Source organism: Hemiscyllium ocellatum, chromosome 2, assembly GCF_020745735.1.
Source record: "Hemiscyllium ocellatum isolate sHemOce1 chromosome 2, sHemOce1.pat.X.cur, whole genome shotgun sequence".
NCBI classification, from domain to species: Eukaryota; Metazoa; Chordata; class Chondrichthyes; order Orectolobiformes; family Hemiscylliidae; genus Hemiscyllium; species Hemiscyllium ocellatum.
This window is the reverse complement of record NC_083402.1, coordinates 57,600,736-57,628,003: the sequence shown is the minus strand read 5'-3', so window position 1 is coordinate 57,628,003 and position 27,268 is coordinate 57,600,736. Positions and strand designations below refer to the sequence as shown.

Sequence of the window (27,268 nt, the reverse complement as noted above, 5' to 3'; positions counted from 1 at the left end):
ACTTGTAAAAGAAAAACAATAGCTTAAACAATGTTTAAAAATACCTTTATTCTGATAATTAAAGAAAAATGAACAAAGTGCTCCAATGGGAACAGTCATAAGAGAAATGATTTAATGGTGAGCCAAATTTAATTTTCTCATATTGATTTCTCCATGTTCCAAGTACTTGCACATTCTTTTTATTCTTTCAGGTAACATTGTGAAGGATGACAACACTAATCATTTTTGTTTTAGTGGATATGGGGGCCCTCCAATAACTACAATATCAGTACTGATCCTAAGTGATATCCTGTATAAAATCATCAAGCACTACCTTTATCTTATCAACAGAATAATTCTCATATCTAATGGAATGGTGACTTGAACATTTTAACGTTGAGAACCAAATGCCCTGACAAGAACAAAACAAAATCAAGCTTTACCTTTTCTGATTCCTTTGGTTTTGCTCCTGGACCAGCAGAGGAAGAGGACCCTTTACCTTTATCCTATTATAAGAAACAAGGTAATAATGTAATAGGTTAATGAATGGACAATATTGGTGTGAATTGCTATTAATTTTAATTTATCTGCAACTTTTGGTATTCCATGTTCAATTACTTGTCATGCATGATATCAGAATCATTTCTACTATTGAAAATGTACATAAGTGCTTCATGAAATATTGATCCTGATTTTCTGATGGCCAGAGAGTCATTTCAGAAGCATCGATGGAAGCTGTACATAGGAACCACAAAACCATAAGATATATGAGCAGAATTAGGCCTTCTGGCTTATCGAATCTGCTGCACCATTCTATGACAGTTGATAGATTTCTCATCTCCATTCTCCTGCCTTCTTCCCATAAGCCTTGATCCCTTTATTAATCCATTTGATACTACCAGCAAAACTAATGTCATTTACAAGATACTGTGTACGAACTGTAAAAAACACTACATCGGACAAACTAGCGGGAAACTTGCCACCAGGATACATGAACACCATCTAGCCACCAAAAGACACGACCCACTATAATTAGTTTCCATACATACAGACAAAGAAGGACACCACTTTGACTGGGACACCACAGACACTCTGGGACAAGCAAAACAAAGACACACATGAGAATTCTTCGCGGCATGGCATTCTAACCAGAACTCCATCAGTAAACACAGCAATTTAGATCCTATCTACCTTCCCTTGAAAAGAAAAATAAAGAATGAGAATTGAAATCACCCATTTTAAATAAGTGGGTGACTTATAAATTGAGAGGTGGGACACAACATCAGTGCTTCACCAAAGACTTTCATTGATGACATTTCCTAGTCATGGTGACGAAATGTCTGAAAACAAACCTTCCAGCTCAGTGAGTTAACTTACACAATTATCATCAACTTGAGCTACAAATCTGCTCAAAAATTGCTAATTAAGAATCTGTCCCTGTCTTAAAGACAATCAATGGCTTGGCATCTTGCAAAATCCCCATCATAGCAGACCCCAAAGGAATTGTCCAGGAAAATGAAGATTGAGACTGGATGATTCTTCTGTATTTTGAAGGTACTCATGTACACTGGAGAATTCAGAGGGTTCCACTACACCAAGACTAGACCTCACCAGGCACCTTTGGCAATCTGCATGGGATTGCTATACATCAGAAAATCCAGTCAATTATATTCATGATCTCCGCAATCTCTATTCACTATATATCACTGCAGAAATTTGTATGGAACTTCTACACATGGACATTATTTTGAAAATGTAAGGTGATTGAAACAATTATTGGCCTGGTTCAATTTGCTTGTAGAACTGAACCTTATGATCGGGTTGTTCTTTAAATCTGTAATCAGGGGGAATAGATTCTTCCGTTTCTCCCACTCGTTCAGCCTTCTTCTTCTTAGCATCTGATTCCTGAAAATATAGTAATTAAATCTTAATTAAATAGTAACATTCAATTTCCATGCAAAATGCTTCAGTAAAGTGATTGACTGAGTGGGATGAATTAAATCATGTTTAGGAAACTATTGTAAAAACACCGTGTTAAAAACATGGGTTCAATGGCGATGAACAGGGGCTTATACTCAGTGTACCATCCATTATTATCTAATTCACGTCAGTGTCGACACAGGTATCGACATTACACGTGAGGACACCTTCCACCATGCACATGGTAGGTACTCATGTGACTCAACCAATGCTGGCTCTCTCATACACTGGGGGCAAGGATGCCGTTAGGCTTGGTATACTGGCGAGATCAAACAGCCACTATGACAACACATGAATGGACATCGTGCAATGAGCACCAGGTAGGAGTATTCCCTCCCAGTTGGGGAACACTTCAGCGATCCGGGACATTCGGCCTTGGACCTTCGTGTGATTGTCCTCCAAGGTGGACTTTGGGACAGACAACAATGCACAGTGGCTGAGCAGAGGCTGATAGTCAAGTTCGGTACCAATGGGGATGGCCTCAACTGGGACCTTGGGTTCAAGTCACACTACAGGTGACTCCACTGCACTATACATTCTCTCTCAACACACACATTCCTACACACTCACGCAGACCCTCTCTCATGCATGATCTCTCTCCCATATGCACACACATGCACCCCCCCGCACTCACCCTCTCACAGGCATATCCTACATCATACTTACGAACATACTTGACCAAGCTTACACACTCACATACACACACACACACTCTTTCTCACTCACACACACACACACACACACACACACACACACACACACACACACACACACACACAAATTTATGGGGTGGATCTGTACTTGCAGAATTACATTTTATTTTGGTCAAAAACTGCACAAATCCATGTAATATTCTGTAAGTCCCACTTTTGAAATACAACTGACTCAAAATTGGGACAGACTTCATTTCATACCTTGAATACATTGTCTGAGTTAAGATAACACCAATTGTTAGACAAACTGAAGCCATCTTGAGAATGCAATTGAAAGGAGTTCTTGAATTTACATATTAAAGAGCCTAAACCAGCATATTGCATCTTTAAAGATTGTTTAAAGTTGTTTAATATATCATTACAACTTCCTGACACTGTAACCCTTTTGCTATAAATTCTGTGTCTTCTGTTCCTGATTCACAACCACCTGATGAAGAGGCAGCATCACGAAAGCTAGTGCTTCCAAATAAACCTGTTGGGACTATAACCTGGTGTTGTGTGACTTTTAACTTTGTGCATGCCAGTCCAACACCGGCTCCTCCAAATTGTATCTAATTCTACGAATGCAACCAACTCTAATAACTGAACTGAGGCACTGGTGCTGAGTCTTGTCAATAGTGATGACATTTGACCTAGAATCTGTAGAGTAAGAAGAACTTGTAATTTCCTTAAAATATCTGTGGAATCTGTCATTGGTTTTATGAACATTTGGAAAGGACTTTTAAGAGTGTGCATTAGTTGTAAATGAATCAGTTGTAACTTTCTTGAATAATAAGAAACATTGATCTGAGAGACCTGGAAACTTTACCAGTAGAAATGAAATTAATATATGAATTTCATTATCACAAGGAGGATGCATAGATGTTTATTAATCTGTGAAATATTACATTTACTAAAGCCATTCCGAAAGGAAATGCTTTTTATCAATAGGTTTATTGCTGGGATGATGGTTCTTGATATATGTGTTACACAATCTTGCCAACGTAGAACTGCTCCTGATCCTCTGCACTGCTGATCAATCTCCAACTGATTACTCAGTAGCACTTCTTTTTAAGGAGACATTACAGAACCACAAAAGCAGTGATCTCATTTTTAACAAAACATGCTGAAGAAATACTAAAAGCTGATATCACCAATGGTGATGGAGCCTTGTCATTGACATAAAGGAACATGGGGCAGAATTTTAAGTGCCATCTCCCCTCATGGAGAGCATGGAGGAGGAGGAGGAGGTGGGAGGTGCCAAAGTTCCCTTGCCAAATCTTATGCTATGGCAAGGGAGTGTCCATTGCCTATCCATGGCACTGAGATTTTACCAGCACTAGATATATTGTGGGCAGCCTGCCCACCCTTGGATCAGTTGACACATGGCAATGTTGTCAAATAAACACTGGCAGCTTGGTTTTGGGCTCAATAGGCTGATCTTAGCTCAGTTAGCTATCCGATGACTAAAATCCAGTCCTGCCTTCCAGCACTGGCAGAGATGACACTGACATTTTAACCAAATGGTGGAGTAACTAGGAGACACTGAGGAGAGATCAGAGTTGGTAAAAAATGGTAAAGAATAGTGCTGGAAAAGGCACAGCAGGTCAGGCAGCATCGAAGGAGCAAGAGTGTCGATATTTCAGGCAGGACCCTTCTTCAGGGCTCAGGTCATGCCTGAAACATCGACTCTTGCTCTTCGGATGCTGCCTGACCTGCTGTGCCTTTCCCAATGCTGTGCTTTATCAGTACCAATTGATGGTGTCACTGCTTCTGTGAAATATTCCATCTATAGAGTCATAATGGCATCGAAGATGACCATTTGGCCCCATTATTTCATACTGGCCCTTTGTCCAACAGTCCAATCAGTTCCATTCCCCCATTTTATACATAAAGCTCGGCAATTTTATTTTCCCCTCAACTGTTCACCAGTTTTCTTCTGAAGTCATTCGTCCTCTGTTTCCACCATGCTTATAAACATTTGGTAGATTCCAAACTTTGCATTACAGAAAATCCATTGCAAAGTCAAAATGGCGAATTTTATAGAACAAAGAGTGAGGATAACTTGAATATACTTGGAAGAACCAGGAGCATTGATTCACTATTTTCTTACTTACATATAGGAAACTCCTATGACTGCATCACATATCCATCTTAACAAACAGAAAGACTTTCTGCTTACCACCTTATTTAAAGGATACACATCAAAAGATGCAATATAACTAAAATAAGGGGTGAAAATATAGAATTGTGGGAGCAAAGCAAGCGTGGAAAATTCATTAGTTTGCTCGTCTAACATGCAGATAAAGGCAAAAACTACAGCCACTTATGGTGCATTAAAATGAAAATTATTTAAAGATGGAAAACGTATCAGGAGGGAGACATTTCTTTTTTACCTTCACCTCAGGACCAGTGTATTTTGGAGCGGAATTGTCCAGTGCTTCTGATGGAAGTGTTCCAGCAAGCACGTCAAATGCATCCTCATCCTTTAAAAACAAAAGGCATGTTATCACTTTTTGATCAATTTAAATAAAGTATATCTAGACTGCTAACTACTTCAAGCAGTGCTTACACCACCATGGGGTGAAAATGTGGATCTCACTACTCCAAGTTATAGTTCAGGACTCTATTACTGATGTGTTTTAGGGTTCATTAGACAATCCTAGAAGCTGGACATGTAATCCAGAGGTGTCCACTAGTGATCCATATAGTGATCCAGATACAGTGACGTAACTCCTTGACCCCACTGTTGGTTTGCAGGTGGGGAGGTTGGAAAAATTCCCTGGCTCTCCAGTCAATCTTTCACTTAATCCTAATTTATCTGCAATTTTATAAGGTCTGGGAGAAGCCTAAGCTATCTCCCTGCCTGCATCTCAATGGAGGTCCTTAAGTTATTATGTCTATAATTGCTGGCTAGTTAAGGGGGCTTTCTGCCTAGCCTGAATTTTGAGGCGGTCAAGGAGCAGTTCAACGCTGAATTCAAATGACTCCACTGAGTTTAGGTTGTTAACAACCTAACAAGCAGTAACTTTATAGTTACTACAGATCGGCAAATAGCAATTGATATCAGATCAATTGTTGATTTTAAACCAGAGATTTATTGTTTTGGTTAACTAAAGGTACCCTGAGATATGGGGCAAATATATAAAATAAGGTTGCAGAGCAGTGATCTCATTTCGTGATAAAATAGGCTTGGAGGTGCTCTTGTGATGCAAAGCTGGTGTCACTACTGGACCAGGAGGCAATAGTTCGAGACAAGCACCTGTTCTAGAGGTGTGCCAAAACATGTCCAAACAAGAGAAAAATAATAGGCTTCAACAGCAAAATAACCTACTCTTGTTGTTATATTTCTTTAGGGAGACAAAGAGAGAAAATTGGAATTTTATACTGATTCACTGGAATTGGATGCTCGGTGGTCCTCAACATCCCCTCTGGAAAAGTGGGTACTACTAACAAAAAAATCTTAATTTCCATCTTATTCTGCACTTCTGAAGGTTCAGTCAGTTTTAATGGCATAATGAAGTCTACATTGATAGTTTCCTTGTCATCATGCTCCATATTTTCCAGGGCCCTCTAACTAAATATGTCGGGTTAGGAGGATGTTGGAGGAAAGCTGTACAGAGGAACTATAAATAAATGAACAATTTTATGTGGATTGTATGTAAAAAGATAACATTTTGTCCAAAGATCAGGGTGTCTATTTATAGATGAAAAACTAAATAAGGACTTTGAGTCCAAACTAAGACTTTAACCCCTTGGCATGTGTCTGTTGCAAATGTAATTCTTTATATTTCACTCTTATTTTGTTACTTACTTTGGTCCCAGGTTGACTCGCAGAAACAGGGACAGCTGTTGAAGCTTTCAAAGGTGTCTTATAAGAAAGAAATTAAAATTTCAATTCTTGCTTTAATTTGGCTTAATTATGTTTGTCCATACCAATTATCCTGATCATCTTCAACCACTACGTTTGCATGATAATATATGATTTTATATCATTTGTAACCATAAATCATGAAATCCAGCAGACAAACAGGAAATATTAAGAACTTTGCCAAATAGAAAAGATAGTAATCACTTTACTCTGAAGGGAAAGGATTTGCTGCACTCTGCAGTAATCTATAAACTAGTGTACCTTAAGAGTTCAGCTTTGTTTGTATTTAGCCTCAGTATTCAGATGGAATGGGTAGTACTGTTTATTATTCTACAAGTACATAGTGATGAAGATTTCTGTTCAATTCATAATAGAACTTACAAAGACCATATCGTTTTAAAGCCACAATTATCAAATATTTGCTTTTAGATTTTCAGCTGGAATAAACCTTCCAAAATAAAATCTAATGAATTTGTCAAACTAATTTTCCTTTTTACAAAACCATGTTGGCATTGTCTGCTCATCTTACAGCATTGTTAAGACTGAAAGCAGATTCCAACACGTTCCCAGTCACTTATGTCAGGTTAACAGGTCGGTAGTTCTTGTTTTCCCATTCCCTTCTGTTTTGGAAAGTGGTATCACATTTGCCAACTTCCAATCCATTGGAACTGTTCCAGAATCTATGGAATTTTAGAAAATCAAAACCAGTATTCATTATCTTTGCAGCTTTCTTTTACAACTCAGATATATGCCAATGTACAGCAGGATTTGTCAGATTTTAGTCCCTTTAATGTTTCCAGTGTTGTTTCTTGCTGATGGTGATCTGCTCAATTGCCTCACTCTTTCCAGCATAAGGGTGACACTGTAATATTGGTATGCAACTTCAGCCTTTTGCTGTGAAGGCAGACATAAAATGCCATTTTCTGCCATTTTCTCACAGCCTATAAAAATACCACTTCTCTCTACTTCCACTGCACTAATATTTACTTTAGCTACGATCTTCTTTTTCATACATTTAGCATTCATTTTTACATTTCTGGAGAACCTGTTCTCGTATTCAATCTTTTCACCTTTTTAATCATCTTTGTGGTGACCTTTTGCTGTTCTCTAAAACGCTCCCAATCCAAAGACTCCTACTATCCTTTACAGCCTATCAGGATGACTCCTTTAATATAATTCTATATATCACCTCCTAGAGAGTCATGAACGGAGCTTTCTTGCTGAGTGTTTGCTTTTCAATACAATGCATTTTTCAACATTGTAATTTGTTTTTGTAAATGTTTCCCACTGTTTATTTAAGGCCATTGATTTTGGTGCACTTACTCAATTAACAAAGCCAACTTTTCCTTTATATCTCTAAGTATTATGTCAAAGTGTAAGATTCTTGCTTGTCATTAAAGTACTGTATGTCATGTTGGGGGTCACATGATGAGTTATGGGATGCAGAGTGAAATATCGGGCTTGGCGGAGAATAATGCAGGACAGATAGAGAAGTGGAATCTGAGGAATTGAAAAGGGCATTCTCAGATCTTGGTATTATTATTAGAGGTGAAGGGTTAAGACAATAGAGCTCCCAGCAGTCTAAGGGAGATGAGTGTTTGACACCCAATTGTATTGTTGCAAGCAGTTGCTGGGCTAGTGCTCTTCAAACTGATTATCGATAACACATACCATGGTTGTAATTGATAAGTGATTAGAGATTGCAACAACTACTACGATTGTGCCAAGCAGTCAGGAACAATAAGGGCTGAATTTTCCCAGTCCCATCATTACTGAATAACTGAAAAATTGATTAAGGACTTTGAGTCCAAATTAAGAATTTAACCCCCTGACATGTGTCTGTTGCAAACATAATTCTTTACATTTCACTCTTATTTTGTTACTTACTTTGGTCCCAGTTTGACTCGCAGAAACTGGGGCAGCTGTCGAAGCTTTCAAAGGTGCCTTTTAAGAAAGAAATTAAAATTTCAATTCTTGCTTAATTTTGTTTGACCATACCAATTATCCTGATCATCTTCTACCACTACTTTTGTATGATAAAATGTGATTTTACATTTCATTTATAACCATAAATCATGACATCCAGCAGACAAACAGGAAACGTTAAGAACTTTGTCAAATGGAAAAGTCAGTAATCTCTTTACTCTGAAGGGTTTGTTGTACTCTGCAGTGTGGGTCGTAGTATTTATTATTCTGCAAGTACAGAGTGATGAACATTTCTGTTCAATACATAATAGAACTTCCAAAGACAAGTATCAAATACTTGCTTTTAGATTTTCTGTTGGAATAAACCTTCCAAAAAAAAATCTAATTCATTTGTCAAACAAGTTTTCCTTTGTCACTTACCTGGGTTCCAGTTTCACTCGGAGAAACTGGGCCAGCCTTTGAAGATTTTGAAGATGCCTTTTAAGAAAGAAATTTCAATTATTCTTTTAATTTAACTTAATTATGTCTGGCTATACCAACGGTGGCTCATAGCACTAGGGACCTGAGCTTGATTCCAGCCTTGGGCAACTGTCTGTGTGGAGTTTGCATATTCTCCCTATGTCTGCATGAGTTTCCTCAGAGTGCTCCAGTTTCCCCCCACAATCCAAAAATGTGCAGGTTAGGTGAACTGGCCATGCTAAATTGCCCATAGTGTTCAGGGCTGTGCAGGTTAGTACATTAGTCAGAGGTAAATGTAGAGTACTAGGGGAATGGGTTTGGGGAATTAATCTTTGGAGGGCCAATGTGGACTTGTTGGGCCAAATGGCCTGTTTCCACACTGTAGGGATTCTATGACTCTATAATTATCCAGATTGTCTTCCACCATTACTTTTGCACAACAATACATGTGATTTGATATCATTTGTAAACATACATCTGCAATTCAGCACATAGTCATGGAGATGTACAGCACAGAAACAGACACTACAGTCTCATCCATCCTGACCAGATGGCCTAAATGAATCTAGTCCCATTTGCCAGTATTTGGCTATATTGCTTTAAATCAGCCCTATTCATATACCCATCAAGACTGTGATTATTTGTTGTCTGATGTGCAACTTCTGGTAATTTACTAACAGTACCAACTGTATGAATCCATGTGGTGGCTGTAAACAATTAATTTTTGGATTCAGATTTTGGAAGACAATATGGGTGGTAACGAGCTGAGGGATTATGCAAAATAAAAGCCAGAAAGTCCTGGAAAAATGCTGCACAAAACATACAGTTTCAGCTTTTAGGTTTGTAGGCCACCCAGTAACTTAATTCTGGTGACAGTGAGATTCAGGTAAACCAGCTCCATCCCAATTAAATGCCCTTACTCCCTATCAGATTACTCTCTGAGGAGAGCAGAGTACTTTTTTTTGAAGAGAGACATAATGGACCTGAAATGTTCACTCTGTTTCTCTCAGCTACTCCCAGACCTGCTGGTGTTAATCAACATGTTCTGTTTATAGTTTTATTACTGTATCCACAGTATTGTGTTTTTATCTGAGGGAATGAGTGTCCTGATTGGAGGGTATAAATCTGATAAAGGACAAATTAATAAAATATATTTTGTTGATTATACAGAACAAAAAAAATCTCATCTACATAATTAAATTATTAAGGTTGCATTTAGTGATGTTGGACGTATAAGAGGTTTGTGCAACACCAATCACCAACTATCAGTATCAACAACCAAATGGATTACAAAACCAACACCAGGAAACATGCCTACAGAATTCCCAACCTCCAGCTACAGTCTCTAACAGTGTAAGATTGTTGCAGTACCTCCTTTTGCACAGACAACGGAGCTGCCGAGTGAGAGGGCAGAGCTGAGCATTTTGAAATTGGAGCTGGAGAACTGCGTACAAAGTCTGTGGACAGTGACTCCAGGACATCATCATCTGTCATTCTCTGCAATGACAATACAACAAATGCAGTTCAAATGCCTCAGAGTTACAAAGGCCTCATACCCTCAATACTGAAGCACAAACTAAGAAACATCTGTATAATCCCACTATCTTCCCTTCTTGGCCTTTAGGTTCTTATGTGTCAGTCTTACCCATTATACAAATGGAGAGGTAACCTCTGTCATTTCCACATGTGGAATATGCAAGGGAAAATTGCAGATAGTCTCTCACAGGACAATGTGGTTGACTCCAACTGCCCTCTGTTATTAACCTGCTAAAAAGGGTTCAGGAAAGATTTACCAGGATGTTGTTGGGAATGGAGGATTTCAGTTATAAACAGAGGCTGGATAGGCTGGGACCATTTTTTTACTGGAGTGTAGGAGATGGAGGAGTGACCTTATAGAGGTTTGTAAAATCATGAGGGGCACAGGAAAGGTGAACAGCAAAGATCTTTTCCCTAGGATGGGAGAGTTCAAAACTAGGGCATCATATTTTGAAGGTGAGAGGAAGAAGTTTTAAAAAAAGACTTGAAGGGCAACTTTGTTTTTCCACAGAGAGGTTTGTAGGCAGAATTAATTGCCAGAGGGGGATAGATGGATGGTAGAGGAAGGGGAACATCAGATAGTCAGGAGAGTGACGTAAGAGTCAGTGGAGCAGAATTTAAATGGTCTAATATTTCCTGGGTAACTCTGCAGCTAAGTCACGTAGATCTGCCCCAGGTCATTCTCCAAGGAAGAGGGGAATTGCCTGTTCAAAATTGAATCTTCCCATGTAATTTCCAAAAGGATCTATATGTCAGGACCTCTAGCAGTTTGTAGCTCCCAATATTCTTCTTCCATCATACATCCAATCTCCAACAATAATCCAGAGACTGGAAAATTGGACTCTACCGTCAATACCTAATCTTACTTTTGTACAGCTGGACTTATCAGATGCCAAATTCTTTAGAAAGAATGCAGTTTAACCAGCAAACTCAAGATCTGGAAACCTGAACTTGCAAAACCTATTAACCCCTGTAAATTTTCATTTTCCTTCCACTTGGGCACTTAACAAAATACAAGGAAAATGTCCTGGACTGGATTAGTGCCAAGTGGAATGAATTTCAATGAGTCACACTTCTTCTTCTCAGTTTGAAGATTTGTTATGTTACAAGTACATTTATCAGTCCCTCATCATCCTCCCTAAAACCAGTAAAGGCCTCTAATTGTGGGTAAACTGGGATATCAGCTGGGATATAAACTAGGATATGAGAAAGTAAGATTCTGTACTAGGTACCTTGCTACCTAACATGGTACAGTGAGTGGTGACTTCTAAACCTTTCACCATACTCATGTGAGTACATGTGACAATATCACTGCTGATTCTAAGCCTGGTAGAGTAAAATGGCATCTTCTAAAGGACTTCTACCATTGCGTTTGATATAATTAGAGGAAAATGGTATCAACATGGAACTGTTTCCTAAGAGTCATATTGTAGAGAACTAAGAAGAAAATAATATCTCAACGTACCTTGTCTGTTTCTTTTGGGGGTTTTGCTCCTGGACCAGCAGATGAAGAAGCCACTTTACCTTTATCCTGTTTTAAGAAACAAGCCTCATCAGTTTTTGGGCATCAGAAGTACTTAGGATGAAGAGGAGCTAATGAAGCAGTCTTATAAATGTTGTAAAATAGCTCAGCATTTCAGACTGCATTGATCCATGATGCTAGTCAATTAGTCAATAGTTCAAAGTGCAAAAGCATTAAGTCACAATAGTGATAAAAATACCCACTAATGATTTTGGATTCAGTCATCAGAATTTGCTGGTAAAGTAAAATGTATCCCTCAAAAAGTAAAAGTACAATCCAGAAAGGCTGCAAAATCTGTGAAAGTCAGCAGGAAGAGCAAAGTGGCAGTGGGAACTGAAAGATGTTCAGAAGCCCTACAGGGAGCAACAGTAAAGTCCAGCCAGCAGTGTCAGAAAGAGTCAGGTCAGAATCCAAAGGATTAAAAGCTCTAGAGTTAGGCAAATAGCCTCAAAGAAAGAAAGAAAGAACAGGCCAGGAAAAACGACAATTATCACAAGGCAGCGTCACAGATCTCATTAACAGATATCTTAAATAGTGAACTTTGATTGAGAACATATGTCTTTTCAGATTGGGCAGAAGAATGTGAAGAGGAGGTCTGATTTAGTGGAAGAACCACAAGTGAGTACAGCAGAAGCTGAACATCTACTTAATGGCAGTAGAGTTCCAGGGAAAGGAAAACATGTTAGAGCAAAATTTAGTCTAAAAATGAAGAAAACATACTTCACAGCTGGCACCACTGGAGGAGACCACCAAGGATATACCAGAAAGGCCGAAACATAGTTACCCACATGTTACAGTGAAACATTCAGACTGCGACCATTGCAGGGGCTTTTTCTGTGTTGTCTGTGGTAAGCCATCTTCAACTTGAAGAAAACCAGATTGGCAGCATTTACAGTAAATGGTGATATTCAACTGATAAGTCAGAGACCTTTTATAAGTGAACCAGCTACCCTGTGCCTCTTGAAAACTGGTGAATGCATCCGGAGAAGAATGTCTAAGAAGCAGCATTCTGACCAGCTCAAGAATCATAAGAATTATTTCTATAATCCTTTTAAACAAGAAGCAGTGAACTGTTTTCTCAGTTTTTATTTCCTGTCTGCCTCTGTCTATATGTGTAAAGGGGAGTTTGCAAGGTAACTAGAGTTTTAATTTTCAGATATATATGCTGATGATCCCCAATTGTTTATCTGCAGCTCGAGTTTAAAAAGTCTTGTATATGAAAAAGTAGTTTTTTTTAAAACAGAAATCTGGTCAGTGCTTTCTATCAACCTGGGTCTGGAAAAGAAGTAAAATTGTCGAATCTTTATGTACTTTTTAAGACCTTTGACTTTTTATGATGACTCCAGGAATAGCAGAGTTTGATTTCCAGTGCACTATCCCAGTGATTAGTTACAGAACTGAAACACTTCCCTGCTGCAAATTATTCAAGATACCAATTAAACAAGTAATTTCAGATTAACATTGACAATCTCAGGAATACCCAAAGGATTGTAAACTCTATATTCCTTTCGCTTCCTCTCATACTGGACTCTATCACTTTTTAACTTTGTACCTGTGTGTATGTCTGCTTGAGGTTGCATCTTTATTATTTTTCTTTGGATTATCAGATAATAAATTGATCATCCTATCAATCAAAATGGTGTAATTGGCTCCATGCTAATACATTACATAACTATATTGGATGACTACATTTTTAACAGACAGAGACTTAGCTTTGTGCTAGAAAAGAACTTTAAACATTTGTTATGACAAAACTGAAAACATTGAAAAGCGGGAGTTGTATCGACCCTCTCAACCTGATTGGAACAATATAGTTTGAAAATGTAAAGATTATTGAAACAATTTTTGACTTGGGTCAAACTGATGACAGGCCAAACCTTTGGATCAGGTTGTTCTTTAAATCTGTAATCAGGGGGTATGGATTCTTCCGTTTCTCCCACTCGCTCAGCTTTCTTCTTCTTAGCATCTGCTTCCTGAAAATATGAGAAAAAGAATTACTCAACGAAAATGTTTATGTAATTATTAAGATTCAATATCCACTTATAATGTAGAATGATATCCTTAGTTTAATGATGTTAAAAATCACACAACATCAGGTTATAGTCCAACAGGTTTATTTGGAAGCATTATCTTTCGGAATGCTGCTCCTTCATCAGGTGGTTCATTTGATGAAGGAGCAGCCCTGAAAGCTAGTGCTTCCAAATAAACTTGTGGGACTATAACCTGGTGATGTGTGATTTTTAACTTTGTACACCCCAGTCCAACATTGGCATCTCCAAATCATTAGTTTAATGAGTTCAGTGAAGAATGTCCTTTGGGGAAGGAGATTGCTATCCTTACCTGGTCTGGCCTACATGTGACTCCAGACTCACAAAATCATGTCTGTTTAATTGTTCTCCCATAATTGTTAAGCAAGCCACTCAGTTCATGGGCAATTAGTGATGGCCAACAAATGCTGGCTTTGCCAGCAAAACACACATCTTGAGAAAGAACTAAACAATTAGGATATTCAAGGCTCTGCAAAAGCAGCTTGTAAAAAAATTGAGCTGTTCACAGTGACATGCTCTAAAATCTCTCCCCAAGTCCTACTGCCTCTCTAATTCTATTTCCTCCTTTAAAACATTGAAAACATATATCGCTTTATTTGTGTTGTTGGTCACTTGTCCTAATACCTCCTCGTATGGCTTGCTTTTAAACTGTTCTTGAAGTAAAAGAACTGTGAGAAACCTTAGGATGTTTTCCTCCATTGCTGTGCCATATAAATGCAAACTGTTGTTGTGGCACTTGGTAATAGACATTATCACCACTAGTGACTAATTCCATACATCCTAATTTTTATGAGTTTCACAAACAAATGGATCTACGTGTAATGCAATAACAGGAATAGAATTAAAGTTAAAAAAAAACTATCAGGAGATAAATTCCATTGTACCTTCACTTCGGGACCAGTATATTTTGGGCCTGAATCATCTGGTGCTTCTGATGGAAGTGTTCCTGCGAGCAGGCCAAATGGGTCTTCACCCTTTAAAAGTAAAAGATATTTCCTATTTGCAACAAAGCTCAATGAAAACATTTCATCACAATGGTGAAACATGTTACTGGAAACAACCCAAGAAACCAGCGCTCACACTTAACTGACAATTTCCTGACATCCTCATCCTGAAGGAGACTCGTGTCAGTGGCAGATGCATTTTCTGCTCCCCTCAGGTTAGTGTGAAGGTGAGGAAGTGTGTGCGGCCTTCCTCAATAACCTCCAACCTGTCTTTCATTTAACAGGGAGTGATTGAGGCTCAAGAACCTGTTCACCCTTTGGCTGTCTTTTTGTGGCAATGGCAATTTGTAAGTGGGAACTCTACTCATTATTGAGAAAACCTCTCCCCCACAATGACATCCTCCCCTTACTTCTAACCTCTCTCATTCCATCCATCCCTCATCCACTGAGCTGCGCTTTGTCAGGCAGACTCTGTCAATGCTTGAGAAGGTGCTGTGAGACAGGGTCAATGGATATTTGAGATATAGAGATAGGGACATGAGAAGGTGCTGTGGGACAGGGAGAGGGGATACTGGAGATACAGAGATAGGTTCATGAGAAGATGCTGAGGGATGCTGTTGGTCACTTGTCCTAATACCTCCTCATATGGCTTGCTTTTAACCTTCTCTTCTTTGGGTTCTGGCTGCAGTCCCAGCAATGGCCACTGGTCACATGGGTGCTGCTGGGGTAAATGAATTATGAGCCAAACAATTGATCAATGGCTTACTATGGTGGATTCTTCTATTCAGATGGACACAGTGGTTCTCGCCTTGAGCCAATTAACACCCCATTGAGAATAGAACAGAGGCGAGGCAACTGAGTTTGTAACACATGGGCTTGCAGACAATTTCTTAGTCAGAGGTAACAGAGAGAAAATTTCCCTTTCTTTCTAAAGACCAGCCTGCCTAATAAAAGTTTCCAGTTTCTGCTTAAAATGCCAAATTTGTCAATATTGGCCAGTACATTGACTATAGGAGTTGGGAGGTCATGTTGTGCGTGTATTGGATATTGGATAGGTTGCTTTTAGAATACTGCGTTCAGTTCTGGTCTCCCTGCCATAGGAAGGGATGTTGTGAAACTTGAGAGACGGTGCAAAACGATTGACAAGGATGTCACTGGGACTGAAAGGTTTGAGCTTTTGGGAGAGCCTGAATAGGCAGGGGCTATTTTCCTTCAAGCACTGGAGGCTGAGAGGTAAGCTTATAGAGTTTTATAAAATCATGAGGGGCATGGATAAGGTGAATGATCACAGTCTTTTTCCCAGGGTAGGGGAGTCCAAAACTAGAGGGCAGAGGTTTAAGGTGAGAGGGGAAAGATATAAAAGAGACCTAAGAGGCAACTTTTTCACGCAAAAGGTGATGTGTGTATGGAATGAATTGCCAGATGACATGGTGGAGTCAGGTACAATTAAAAAGCATCTGAATGGGTACATGAATAGGAAGGGTTTAGATGGATATGGGAAAAATACTGGCAAGTGGAACTAGATTAATTTAGCATATCTGGTCAGCATAGGCAAGTTGGACCAAAAAGTATGCTTCTGTGCTGTACAATGCGATGTCTCTAACCGCACCACCCTCCCAGCTCCCAGCCCCCATCACCACTACCACACTCAGTCCTGCTGCATATAAAATAGTGGTGGAGTGCATGAGGCATTTCACATTGGCTACATTTCCCACTTTTCTCAGGAAATTGTCAGTTTAGTGTGCAAATTGGGATAATCATGGCTTTAGTTTCTACAATCATTGGTTCGTATGATTGAAATTTGCTTTCCGAATTAGTTTGCTGGTACATGTGGGGAAACAAGGTGTGGATGAAAATCGAAAAGTTGTGATGGAAGCATTTTACACTATAAATCTGTGATGGGGTTACCTTAAGAAAGTGGCAACACAGATGGCCAAGGAGATTAAAAAAGTACATGGCACACTTGTACAAGGAGTACAAGAGTTGGCAAACCATGTTGCAGCTGTATAAAACCCTTGTTCAGCCGCATTTGGAATATTGTGTGCAGTTTTGGTTACTACACTACCAGAAGGACTCGGAAGTTTTGGAGAGAGTGCAGAGAAGATTTACCAGGACGTTACCTGGTCTTGAGGGAACTTGCTATGAAGAAAGGTTAAAAAGACTAGACTGTTTTCACTGGAAAGACGGCGGCTGAGAGGAACCTGATAGAGGCCTTACAAAATTATGAGAGGCATAGCTAGGGTGGATTCCCAGAGTGTTTCCCAGGGTTTAAGTTTCAATTACAAGAGGGCACAGGTTCAAGGTGAGAGGGGGAAAGTTTAAGGGAGATGTGTGAGGGATGTTTTTCACACAGAGAGTGTTAGGAGCCTGGAATGCACTGCTTGAAGAGGTGGTGGAAGCAATCAGTTTGGCAATACTTAAGAAGCATCTGGATTGTTACATGAATAGGAATGGAATAGAGGGATACGGACCCAATAAGGGCAGAAGGTTTGTCTTTTAGTTTAGTTAGGACATAGTGATCGACACAGGCTTTGAGGGCGAAGGGCCTGTACATCTCTTTTGTTCTTTTAAAAGGAGTTTGGGAACATGACAGGGGTGGATTAGACTATTAGAGTTAAGAACTGTTCTGTGATGACAGCAGAAAGGTTTCCAAAATGGATGTTTGTATCATTCCTCTGCTGCCTATGTTTGTTACCAGTAATTTCACATTTTACTCTGTTTTCACTTACCTTTGCATCACTTTTAGCCGCAGATACTGTGGCAGCTGTGGAAGCTTTCAGAGGTGCCTTTGTCAGAAAAAGAACATAATAATGATATTTTTCCATTTTGACTGTTTATACTATATAATATTTAAGAACTTCAGATTTGCGGAATCATTTGTACCACCATTATTAAAATCTTAAATGCAATGTACAGAGTCACATGAGGCATTCCGACCTGCCAAATGGCAGTCTTGGACATTGCTGAGAGTAAACATTCCTGAGGAGTGAAGTAAATAGAATCTCCAAATATGTAGAAATGCATTTTTTGTATGTTGTTACTACACATATGATTGGTGATGTAGGAGGCTGACAGAACATAAAAGTCCCAACAGCAGTGGGGGAGGTGCGTGTGTTTCATCCAGCTGCAATAATCCAATGCTACTCAAGAAAATTCCCTATTCTGCTATTTTAGAACTGGAAGGTGGAAATAGAAAAGTCTGGCTATTACATTGCAGTTTTCATAACAACAGAATGGCCAAAAATGCTCTACAGTCGATGATGAATTTTGAAGTGCAGTCCTTTTTGTAATTGAGAAAACACAGCACATAATTTATTCAAACAATCATCTCTGTGAAAATGGAGCAAGTGAGGAGTGCAGATGCTGGAGATCAGAGTCAAAACGTGTGGCACTGGAAAAGCACAGCCAGTCAGGCAGCATCCAAGGAGCAGGAGAATCCACGTTTTGGTTCCTGATGAAGAGTTTATGCTCGAAATGTTGACTTTGCTGCCTGACTGACTGTGCTTTTCCAGTGCTACATTTTTAGATCTCTGTGACAATGCCTTTTTCTGATGTTGATTTAGAGATTAATATTGGCTAACATGCTGCTCATCTTCAAAACATTGCTGTAGAATCTTTGTACCCATCTCACAGGCAAATGTGTATTTACTATCAACTCAATCAAATGGTGGTACCCCAGATAGAGTAGCACTCCCTTAGTTGTGCACTGAAGTATCAGCCTTGATGTTTTACTTGAGGTTCAGGTTCTGAAGTGGGACTTGAAACTGCAACTTTCTAATTTAGAAGTGATAGTTTTACCAACTGAGAGCCAGTTAACAAGCTCAGCATAATTGTTGTGATTGTATTCGATGGTCCTGCCCAACTAGTTAGCTGATGAAGGACCAGCTCTCTGAAACTTGTACTTTCAAATAAACATATTGGACTCTAACCTGGTGTTGTGTGATTTTTGACTGTGTTCAGGACTTTTAGAGGAAAGGTATCAGTGCTGCCGTTTGCTCCCTGCTGTGCAGCTTGCTCTGATGAGCTTATATGAATTTCCATGGAGGCTATTCCCATTGACCCCAGAGATTTCAGAAAAGAGAAAATGGTATGAAATAGTGACCAGGAGAAATGTCTGTCCAGATCAGAAGAAAAAAATATGAAAACAAATTATTTTCTTGCAATGATTATATTGTTTTGTGTGGCATAAAGTCAAAGGAAATAAAAGTTGTGAGTGGTGTAAAATAGATTTTCAATTCCTTACCATCTGTTTTGCAGTTTCACATAAAGTCAAGACTTATTCCATTTGTTTCCAAATTGGTCCATTGACCATTTTTATCAAAGTCACGGGGTGGGTTTTACATATTCCAGTGGAGAGGGAAGGACTTGTTCCCATCAATCCCCAATTTGCCCCTATACTTTGTTTGATGGAGAATGTGTCAGGCAGTCCACACACACTATGGCCTATTGAGTGGTCGCATGATTAATGGCCAACATACATCACTCTGCCTCTGACACTGTTTTACCTGCAATAGAGACAGGCAGAGGCAAGACGAGTAACCCAACAGCTCTCAGTGTGTACGTTACTGTCAGGCAAGAATAAGGAGTATCTCCTTTAGGGGATTTTCTGTGCCAATTTGGCACACCAGCACCAAGTCAAAAAAACCATCTCCACAATGGCCTCTAGACTATGGACCCCACTCTCCTATCCTCACTACTAGGGTTTTTTTTTAACCAGACCTGCCTAAAGTACTTGACATACCTCTGAGTCTGGGTTTAATGACTCCTTCTGCTTAGGCACTGGCTCTAGTATCAGTAGCAACAATCACTTAGTCCTGGTGCTGCTGGAAGTACAGATCCAGCAGTCAATCAGGTTGACTGGCAGCTCTCTATGGCTTCCCAAATGGGGCACTCTGAAATTATTAAGCCTGTTCCCTGTGTATTAAAGCAGCAGGCCAGCCTGATTCTGACTTGGTGGACTCACAACCAATTTGACACTGTGGCCCTAGAAGATCAAATAGGTCAAATGATGAAAAAGCTTGACTTTATCCAGCTTACAGGAGGAGAAGCTATTAAAGATGTGGAGAGCTTTATGGCAGGGATTTCAGGTTTTAAGGTTTATGCACTTAACAGGAAACATCAGGCCTGAAACATCGATTCTCCTGCTCCTTGGATGCTGTCTGACCTGCTGCGCTTTTCTAGCAACACATTTTTCAGCTCTGATCTCCAGCATCTGCAGTCCTCACTTTCTCCTAGTCAATTTAAATTAACAAGCACAGGGATGGCACGTGAATGGGACTTTGTGTGAATCAGAAAATGGCCAAGGAAGGTTCAGAAAAGCAAATTTTTCATGGAGAGTCAACTATGGGAGGCTGACTGGAAGCCAGGAGAATGATGGAACTGACCCCTGTGGAAGAGAGTTTGTGGTTCAGACTGAAGGCAATGACCTTAAGCGATCAGCTTTGAGCTAGAGGATATGTTTGTGGACCCAATACTGGTTGTTGGATCACAAGTGTAGCAAAGGAGAGACAATGGAAATGTCTGGTGGTATTCAATGGCAGCAACAGGGATCTCAGCTGGAGAGCTAGCAAGAGGACATGTCATCTTTTTTAGGCAAGGCTTGTAGAATTAATTGCACAACAGTAGCCTTTCCCTCCGAAAATGGGCCCTGAAGTCTCACCAAGAAGCCAGCCCTTCTGTTGAATGATATTACCATTCAGGAGGAGTGGCTGTTGTTAGCCAGACACCTACTCCAGGGATAGAGTCATTGGTGGACCCTAGCTATGGGGAGGTGATGCCAGGAGGGGAATCGTGATCTTGCTTGGGGCAGGGTGAAGAGGAGTTCAGTTTCCACTTTCCTGACGCCATGTCCCTTAATCAGGCACTGAGAGCCTTTGAAAGAGGGACACACCTCCTCAGAACCTGGCAACAATGTCACATGGGATTTGTTTGTTGGTCTTCTCACATGGCTAGTCCCCATCTGCCATTGAGTGAGTACCAGCAGGAGTCCCCTGATATGGGCATCAATTATACACAAGGGCCTCAACTGATCGCAGAGCAGGAAGACCTACCCACCATGGACTTAACTGAGGTGGAAACAAAAACAGAAATTGCTGGAAAAGCTCAGCAGCTCTGGCAGCATCTGTGGAGAGAAATCAGAGTTAATGTTTTGCATCCTGTGACCATTCTCTGTGACCTGAAACGTTAACTTTGATTTCTCTTCACAGTATCTTCCAGACCTGCTGAGCTTTTCCAGTAATTTCTGTTTCTGATTTACCGCATCTGCAATTCTTTCAGTTTTTAAATTGGGTAGAGACAAGAGGGCATCCTGTCTAATGAAATGTCCCCAGCCCCCAAATCTGCCACAAAAGTGGGCATTCAGTTCTGCCTATGAACAGAGGTGATAGTTAGTTGTGTATTATCATGGTACACAAGAAATGTGACATTGTGTTTCTCAATTACATTAGCAAGGTGCTGCATGTAATTGTGAAATTTTATGGAGCTAAATCTATGCGGAACTCCAGAGGTAACGCATGGAGCTGGAAGAGAAACCATTGTGAGAGATCCTCGCATAATCTAAGATACATAATGCTTTGTTAAGCAAATGTATTGGGAATATGGGCCAAATGCCGAAGGAGGTAGGCCGTGGATCAGCTATGATTTCATTGAATAGCTAAATGGGATTGAGGGGCTGAATGGCCTGTTCCTTTTCCTATGGCTGTGTCTGAATGGAAGAACAGTGCTGTTCCACACTGTCACACAATGGAGGAGAGCCCTCCACCTGCAGTCCCAAACAGTTTTACATTATGTCATACCTGCTTCAGTGAAGTTGGTGGAGGTGCTGATTGAGACACTGGAGCTGAGCATTTGGAAACTGGAGCTGGAGAGCTTTGGACAAAGTCTGCTGACAGAGAATCCAGGACATCACTTTCTGTCATTTTCTGCAACGACAATACCACAAACGTCAGTAAACCATCCCAAAATACTTCAAGGACAAAGACACAAAGGCTTCGAATGCCATCATCTGACAAATTTCCTTCATAACATTTAAGTTCTCATAGGTCTGCATTACCCAATGGAAGGCCAGAGAAGCAAAAAATGTAAATTCAATTTCTGGAACACGAAAAGAAAAATGGCTAATTTCTCACATTTCAGCAGGCTGCAGTTAGACCTGCAAATTACATTTCCAGGAAACATTATCACTGGAGTGGAAATCACAAAGAACCAATGCACAAAGACATAATAAGAATTATTACCAGGACTTCTATACATCTGTAAAGAGGACAAAAAATGAGAAGCCATTTTCCCAACTAAAACTAAATTCATAAGATCCAGAACCTGGAACTTTCATATTTTCAGATTAGGAATAAACACAGAGTGATGTTTTGAAGAAGTGATGAGGGTGAATTTTCAATTAGGCAACTTTCCTTTTCACATCTCTGACATTCCTTATGTTGCAAGTACATTATTTTTCTCTTATTTACTTGCTTAACACTATAATGGAGACTGTTCACACGGGCCATTTTTGTTTCTGTGAATGCAGCGTTCTCCAATCTTGAGCAATAATCGGAATATCTCTGCTGATGCAGCTCTAACACTGTGTGAAGTAATATCCTTTAATAGAGCTCCACCACCATCATTAATATACCAAGATTGTGAGAATTACAGTTTTACTGTTTGTGGCTGAAAGTTTTTCACTGTAAGGAACCAAATACTCTTACAAGAGGACAAAAACGTTTTACCTTCTCTGTTTTTTTTGATTTTGCACCTGGACCAGTGGAAGAAGAGGTCACTTTACCTTTATCCTGTTCAAATGACAAAATATTATCAGATTTCTATTTGGGACATCAGAATTATATAGAATTAAAAGCAGATGATAAAGTAACATAAATCTTGGCAAAATACTCCATAGTGCAGCATCATATATGATGTAAGTATGAGCCTTTTTTGTCTAATAAGTTGAACTGCAAACAATATTTTGCAAGTTTCATCATTGGAGGGTTTAGGCATGCATTGATATTAGCTTAAACTGACAACAATTTCACTTCTGTAATTTTGTCGGATTCATTGTAACCATAACATCAGCATTATTTCTTCCTCAATGACAAAAGAAGGACTTGCATATCTCTAGCATATTTCATATGCTCAGAACGTTTCAAGAAGAGATTTACAGCTGATTAATGCCTATAGCCCATACTTCCCAAGTTGCAAAGGTGAATATAACAACACAGTGAACTCCCACAAACAGCAATGTGACAATGTCCAGACAATCTGTTTTCTTGTTGCTGTTGAGGGATAAATTTTGTGGAGATCATGGGGGAAGATTACCCGACTCTTTGAAATGCTGACATGTCATTTCTGACATACAAACTGTTAGCACATACCAGGTCTCACTTTCACTCTCATTCAGAGGACAGTTTCTCCCTCAATACTGCATTCGTGTCCAGCATTGAGTTTTATCCTCAAGACCCTGGAATATGACTTGCCTCAGATATTCTGACTAAGAGGCATGCATTCCACTGACTGAGCCATAGCCAACACTAAAGCAGAAACTTTGAATTCAGACAATTTTAGACTTTAATCACTCTTGTGTACACTAACATGTTTTGAAAATATAAAGACTATTGGTTTGTCTCAAATTGATTGTTTTACTGAACCTTAGGATCAGGTTGTTCCTTGAATCTGTAATCAGGGGGGATAGATTCTTCAGTTTCTCCTACTCGTTCAGCCTTTTTCTTATCAGCATCTGATTCCTAAAAAATTGACAAATTAAAAAATCAACACTCACGTAAATGTTAAGATATAACATCCAGGCACATGTGAGTTGTGTGTCAATGTGTGTTGTATGGTAGACCCTTGGAAAGAGGATAACACTTTTTCTTTACAAAACCTGAATGTGGAATCTTTTAACATGGCAAGATTGTTGCAGTGCAGCTACCACATGGTTCTCACCAAGGAACTGCTCTTACTGCCAGGCTATTTGAAAGGACTTACACATTGATATTCAGACTGTTTGACTGCATTGTAACACACCCCAAGGTAGGGACAATACTATTTGACCACATACTGTACTGCTGTAAAATAATAACTGGAGTTAAGTGAATAATCGAACATTCAGGAAGTTGTGCAAGCTGCAAAAGCTTTTAATACTTAACAGGGTTGTCTTGGAACTCTGAACCTAAGCCTCTCTACATCTCCTCAACTTTTGAGAAGCTCCATAAAACATTCACTTTAATGCAGTTTTTGGTCACCTTCCCCAATATCTCTCAACATTCCTTGTTATCAAATTTTGTTTGATCATTCTACTACTGTGAAGTTTTGAAAAAGATTTTACTACATTAACATCTTCTAATGACGCAAGAGTTGTTGGATTGGGGAAAGGACTGGGCTAACAAAAGCCCAAATTCACATACACAAATGTATAATCATTTCACAAAGAGACAGACCAGTAAATGATGCAGTTACAGAAATATCACATAACCGCCAAAATATCATGCAAGAAATGTTCTCATACCTTCACTGCAGGACCAGTATATTTTGGAGCGGAATTGTCCGGTGCTTCAGATGGAAGCATTCCTGCAAGCAGGTCAACTGGATCCTTATCCTTTAAAAATAAAAGGGCTTGTTTCAACTGATGCTGAAGTTCTGCAGAAATGTATGAGATCAGTGTAACATATTTCTAGAAACAATCCAAGTCATCATTGTTTTAACTTTACTGAAATGCCCTTCATACCTTATCCTGAAGGAGAACCATAACACTGGGTGTGAGAATTAGGACTTTTGTTTTCACATCGCTGATTAATGAACTGACATTTTATTAAGTAATTGCTTTTGCACTAATGGAGGGAACTGTGGTGCAGACAAAAATCTGAAGCTTGCGAAGATGTTTGATAGAAAGGGCTGCAAGTAATTTCACAGTGTAGGAGCCGGCTGGATGTAAGATTCTTGTGTATGCATATTTGGAACATTATTATTACAAATTGGGATAATGGAGTTCAGAACAGCTCTCTGATTATTGATGATATCTGAGAAGTGAATGACCTGTGTAGATTTCCTGAATTGGTTTATTTGTGTAATCCCTTTGTTATTTATTGGCAGCTACCAGATAGTTCACATTTACTTTTTGTTTTGGCTTACCTTAGCACTACTTTTACTTGCTGAAACTGAGGCAGCTGAAGCAGCTTTCAGAGGTGCCTTTGCAAGAAAGAACATTACAATTGTAATTACAAAGAAAATGCTGGAAATACTCAGCAGGCCTGTCAGAATCTGTGGAGAAACAAACAGAATTAACACTTCAGGTTGAGGATTTCTAATCAGAATGCTCAACAAAAAGATAGGATTTCAGTTTGATTCCATGGACAGTAAGTGCTAAGGAAAGAAGAGTGCCTGTGAAAGTGAATTCTGCTAGAAACCTGAGAAAACACTAGGAGGGAATCACATGCAACTGAGTTGAATGGAGTAAGAGACAAATGAAAATCCTGTCAGAAAGAACAGCAATACTTCTGAAAGGTGAAAAGTTCTGGAAGAATATTCACTATGAATTTAATTCTAATACAAGAGTAAAGTATTTGAAATGTTAGAAATTAAGAGCAGATAAAGATAAAAATACAGTTCCTGCAATATCTGTGGAGAGAAAAACACAGAGTTAACTTTTGACTCAGATGATCCTTTATCAGATTCCTCAGTTTCAATTGTTTGTTTTCAACAATCACCTTTCCAGACCCATTTCTTTTGCTATTCTCAATACCTTAAATTAGCTACATACAGGGACATGAGGTGCTCTGGCCTGCAAGAATGTTGGGTGTGGAAACAGTCCAAGGTAGTGAATATGGATGGGAATTTCAATATATGGGAATGAATTATTGATGTTTTCTAGTCAACTTCTTCAGAGGAGTTATTATACACTTCCAGATTCAGTGGAATTTGAGTCTAGGCCTCCTGGCTCAGGGATAGGGACACTATCATTGAGCCACAAGAACCCTCTGACCTTAATTATAGGGGTGGAATGGGGCTGTGAGTTGCCAGATATTGCAGCAGCACTTTGGGCTGGGAGTCTCTCATCCAGCTGCACTACCCTTGATGAATGGTTGTTCAGTGCTCTTTGAGCTAAATCCCAAATTATGATTCACAACCCCTCTAGGATCATAAAGATTGCACTCAAAGCTGTCCCTTCTCCAAAAAACAATGGCAGCTGTGGAAGGAAAGGCACTTGGCCTAGAGGCATTGCTGAGATAATTCTGGACACAGTTGCTAAATTGCATCAAACAGTGCAGGGTGGACAATCAGTCCAAAGTTCTTTAAAATTACAAAATACCTATTGTGGCAAGTTCAGTGGGCCCTAGATAACTGTATGCTGACTTAACATGGCCAAAAACTGGCAAATGTAACATGTCACTGGCTGGTTATGAGAGGCCACTGGACTAGGTGGGGCAGCAAGTGGTGCCTTCAAACCATTATTGTTTCTATTTCTGTCTTCCTGCTTAGCAGGATCCTTAACCCACCACAGCGACTTCACTTAACAGGTACTGCAGCTAAACAAAAAGTGAGTAAAGTGGAAGAGAAGGGTTTGGGAGTGGGGTTGGGGAGTGTGTGGTGCAAGGAGAGGACCTGAATACAATATGCGTGGGGGATGGGTAAGAGAGGATTTCTTCAGTCTTTTTCTCACTAGAAAGAGCTTGGCTGAAACCTTCTCATGTTTATATGATGCTTTATCTACTGAGTTATGCTGCACAAATTTCAAAACATATATGCTAAATGCTTTATTGCTGTTTTGTTTTTGATGGTGCCTGGGGTCATATTAATTTTCAAGTGTGAAATAGGGGGTCACACAGAAGAATAATTTCAAATGTAGTGCCCTATAACCTGTGTCAGGGTAGAATCTGGAAGTTGATGGAATGGGGACAATCAAAGGTTAATAGCTGAGATTGTATTCAGCTAGAAAATTAGACAAATATCATCCCACATAGTAAGACAATGAGGCAGAGAGGAGCGTTTCGGTTTCTAATGGTTTTACATTGTTACCATACCTGCTGTGAAGGCAGTGGAGGTGCAGAGTGAGAACTTGCGGCTGAGCATTTTGAAATTGGAGCTGGGGGGGTTTGAGCGAAGTCTGCAGACAGGGACTTTATGACATCACTTTCTGCCATGCTCTGTGATTACAAGACATACGGTGCAATGAAACCATCTCAAGATATTTCAAGAATAAAGGTATAAAGGCTTCAAATTGTCTGCAGTGCAGCACAAATGACAAAATTGCATCGCAGCATGTGTGAAGAACTGTGCAATTTTCTTTCATACACATTAGGCTCTTGCATGCATTGAAAGGACAGTGA

General features: G+C 39.5%; 1 protein-coding gene across 5 annotated transcripts in view; it reads right to left on the bottom strand.

Moving 5' to 3' along the window:
- The window catches only part of cast (calpastatin), a 204,764-nt gene that overhangs the window by 33,884 nt on the left and 143,612 nt on the right, over window positions 1-27,268 (bottom strand). For all 5 annotated transcript variants that reach the window (XM_060836848.1, XM_060836856.1, XM_060836866.1 and 2 more), the window contains 17 exons: window positions 26,963-27,085; window positions 25,074-25,130; window positions 24,451-24,540; window positions 23,594-23,689; window positions 22,679-22,741; window positions 21,752-21,877; window positions 17,687-17,743; window positions 14,898-14,987; window positions 13,843-13,938; window positions 11,909-11,974; window positions 10,279-10,404; window positions 8,869-8,925; window positions 8,410-8,466; window positions 6,466-6,522; window positions 5,048-5,137; window positions 1,789-1,884; window positions 423-485 (listed from right to left, as the gene is read on the bottom strand). In XM_060836848.1, coding sequence (XP_060692831.1) covers window positions 423-485; window positions 1,789-1,884; window positions 5,048-5,137; window positions 6,466-6,522; window positions 8,410-8,466; window positions 8,869-8,925; window positions 10,279-10,404; window positions 11,909-11,974; window positions 13,843-13,938; window positions 14,898-14,987; window positions 17,687-17,743; window positions 21,752-21,877; window positions 22,679-22,741; window positions 23,594-23,689; window positions 24,451-24,540; window positions 25,074-25,130; window positions 26,963-27,085 — 1,410 coding nt within the window. The remainder of the gene's footprint in view (window positions 1-422; window positions 486-1,788; window positions 1,885-5,047; window positions 5,138-6,465; window positions 6,523-8,409; window positions 8,467-8,868; window positions 8,926-10,278; window positions 10,405-11,908; window positions 11,975-13,842; window positions 13,939-14,897; window positions 14,988-17,686; window positions 17,744-21,751; window positions 21,878-22,678; window positions 22,742-23,593; window positions 23,690-24,450; window positions 24,541-25,073; window positions 25,131-26,962; window positions 27,086-27,268) is intronic.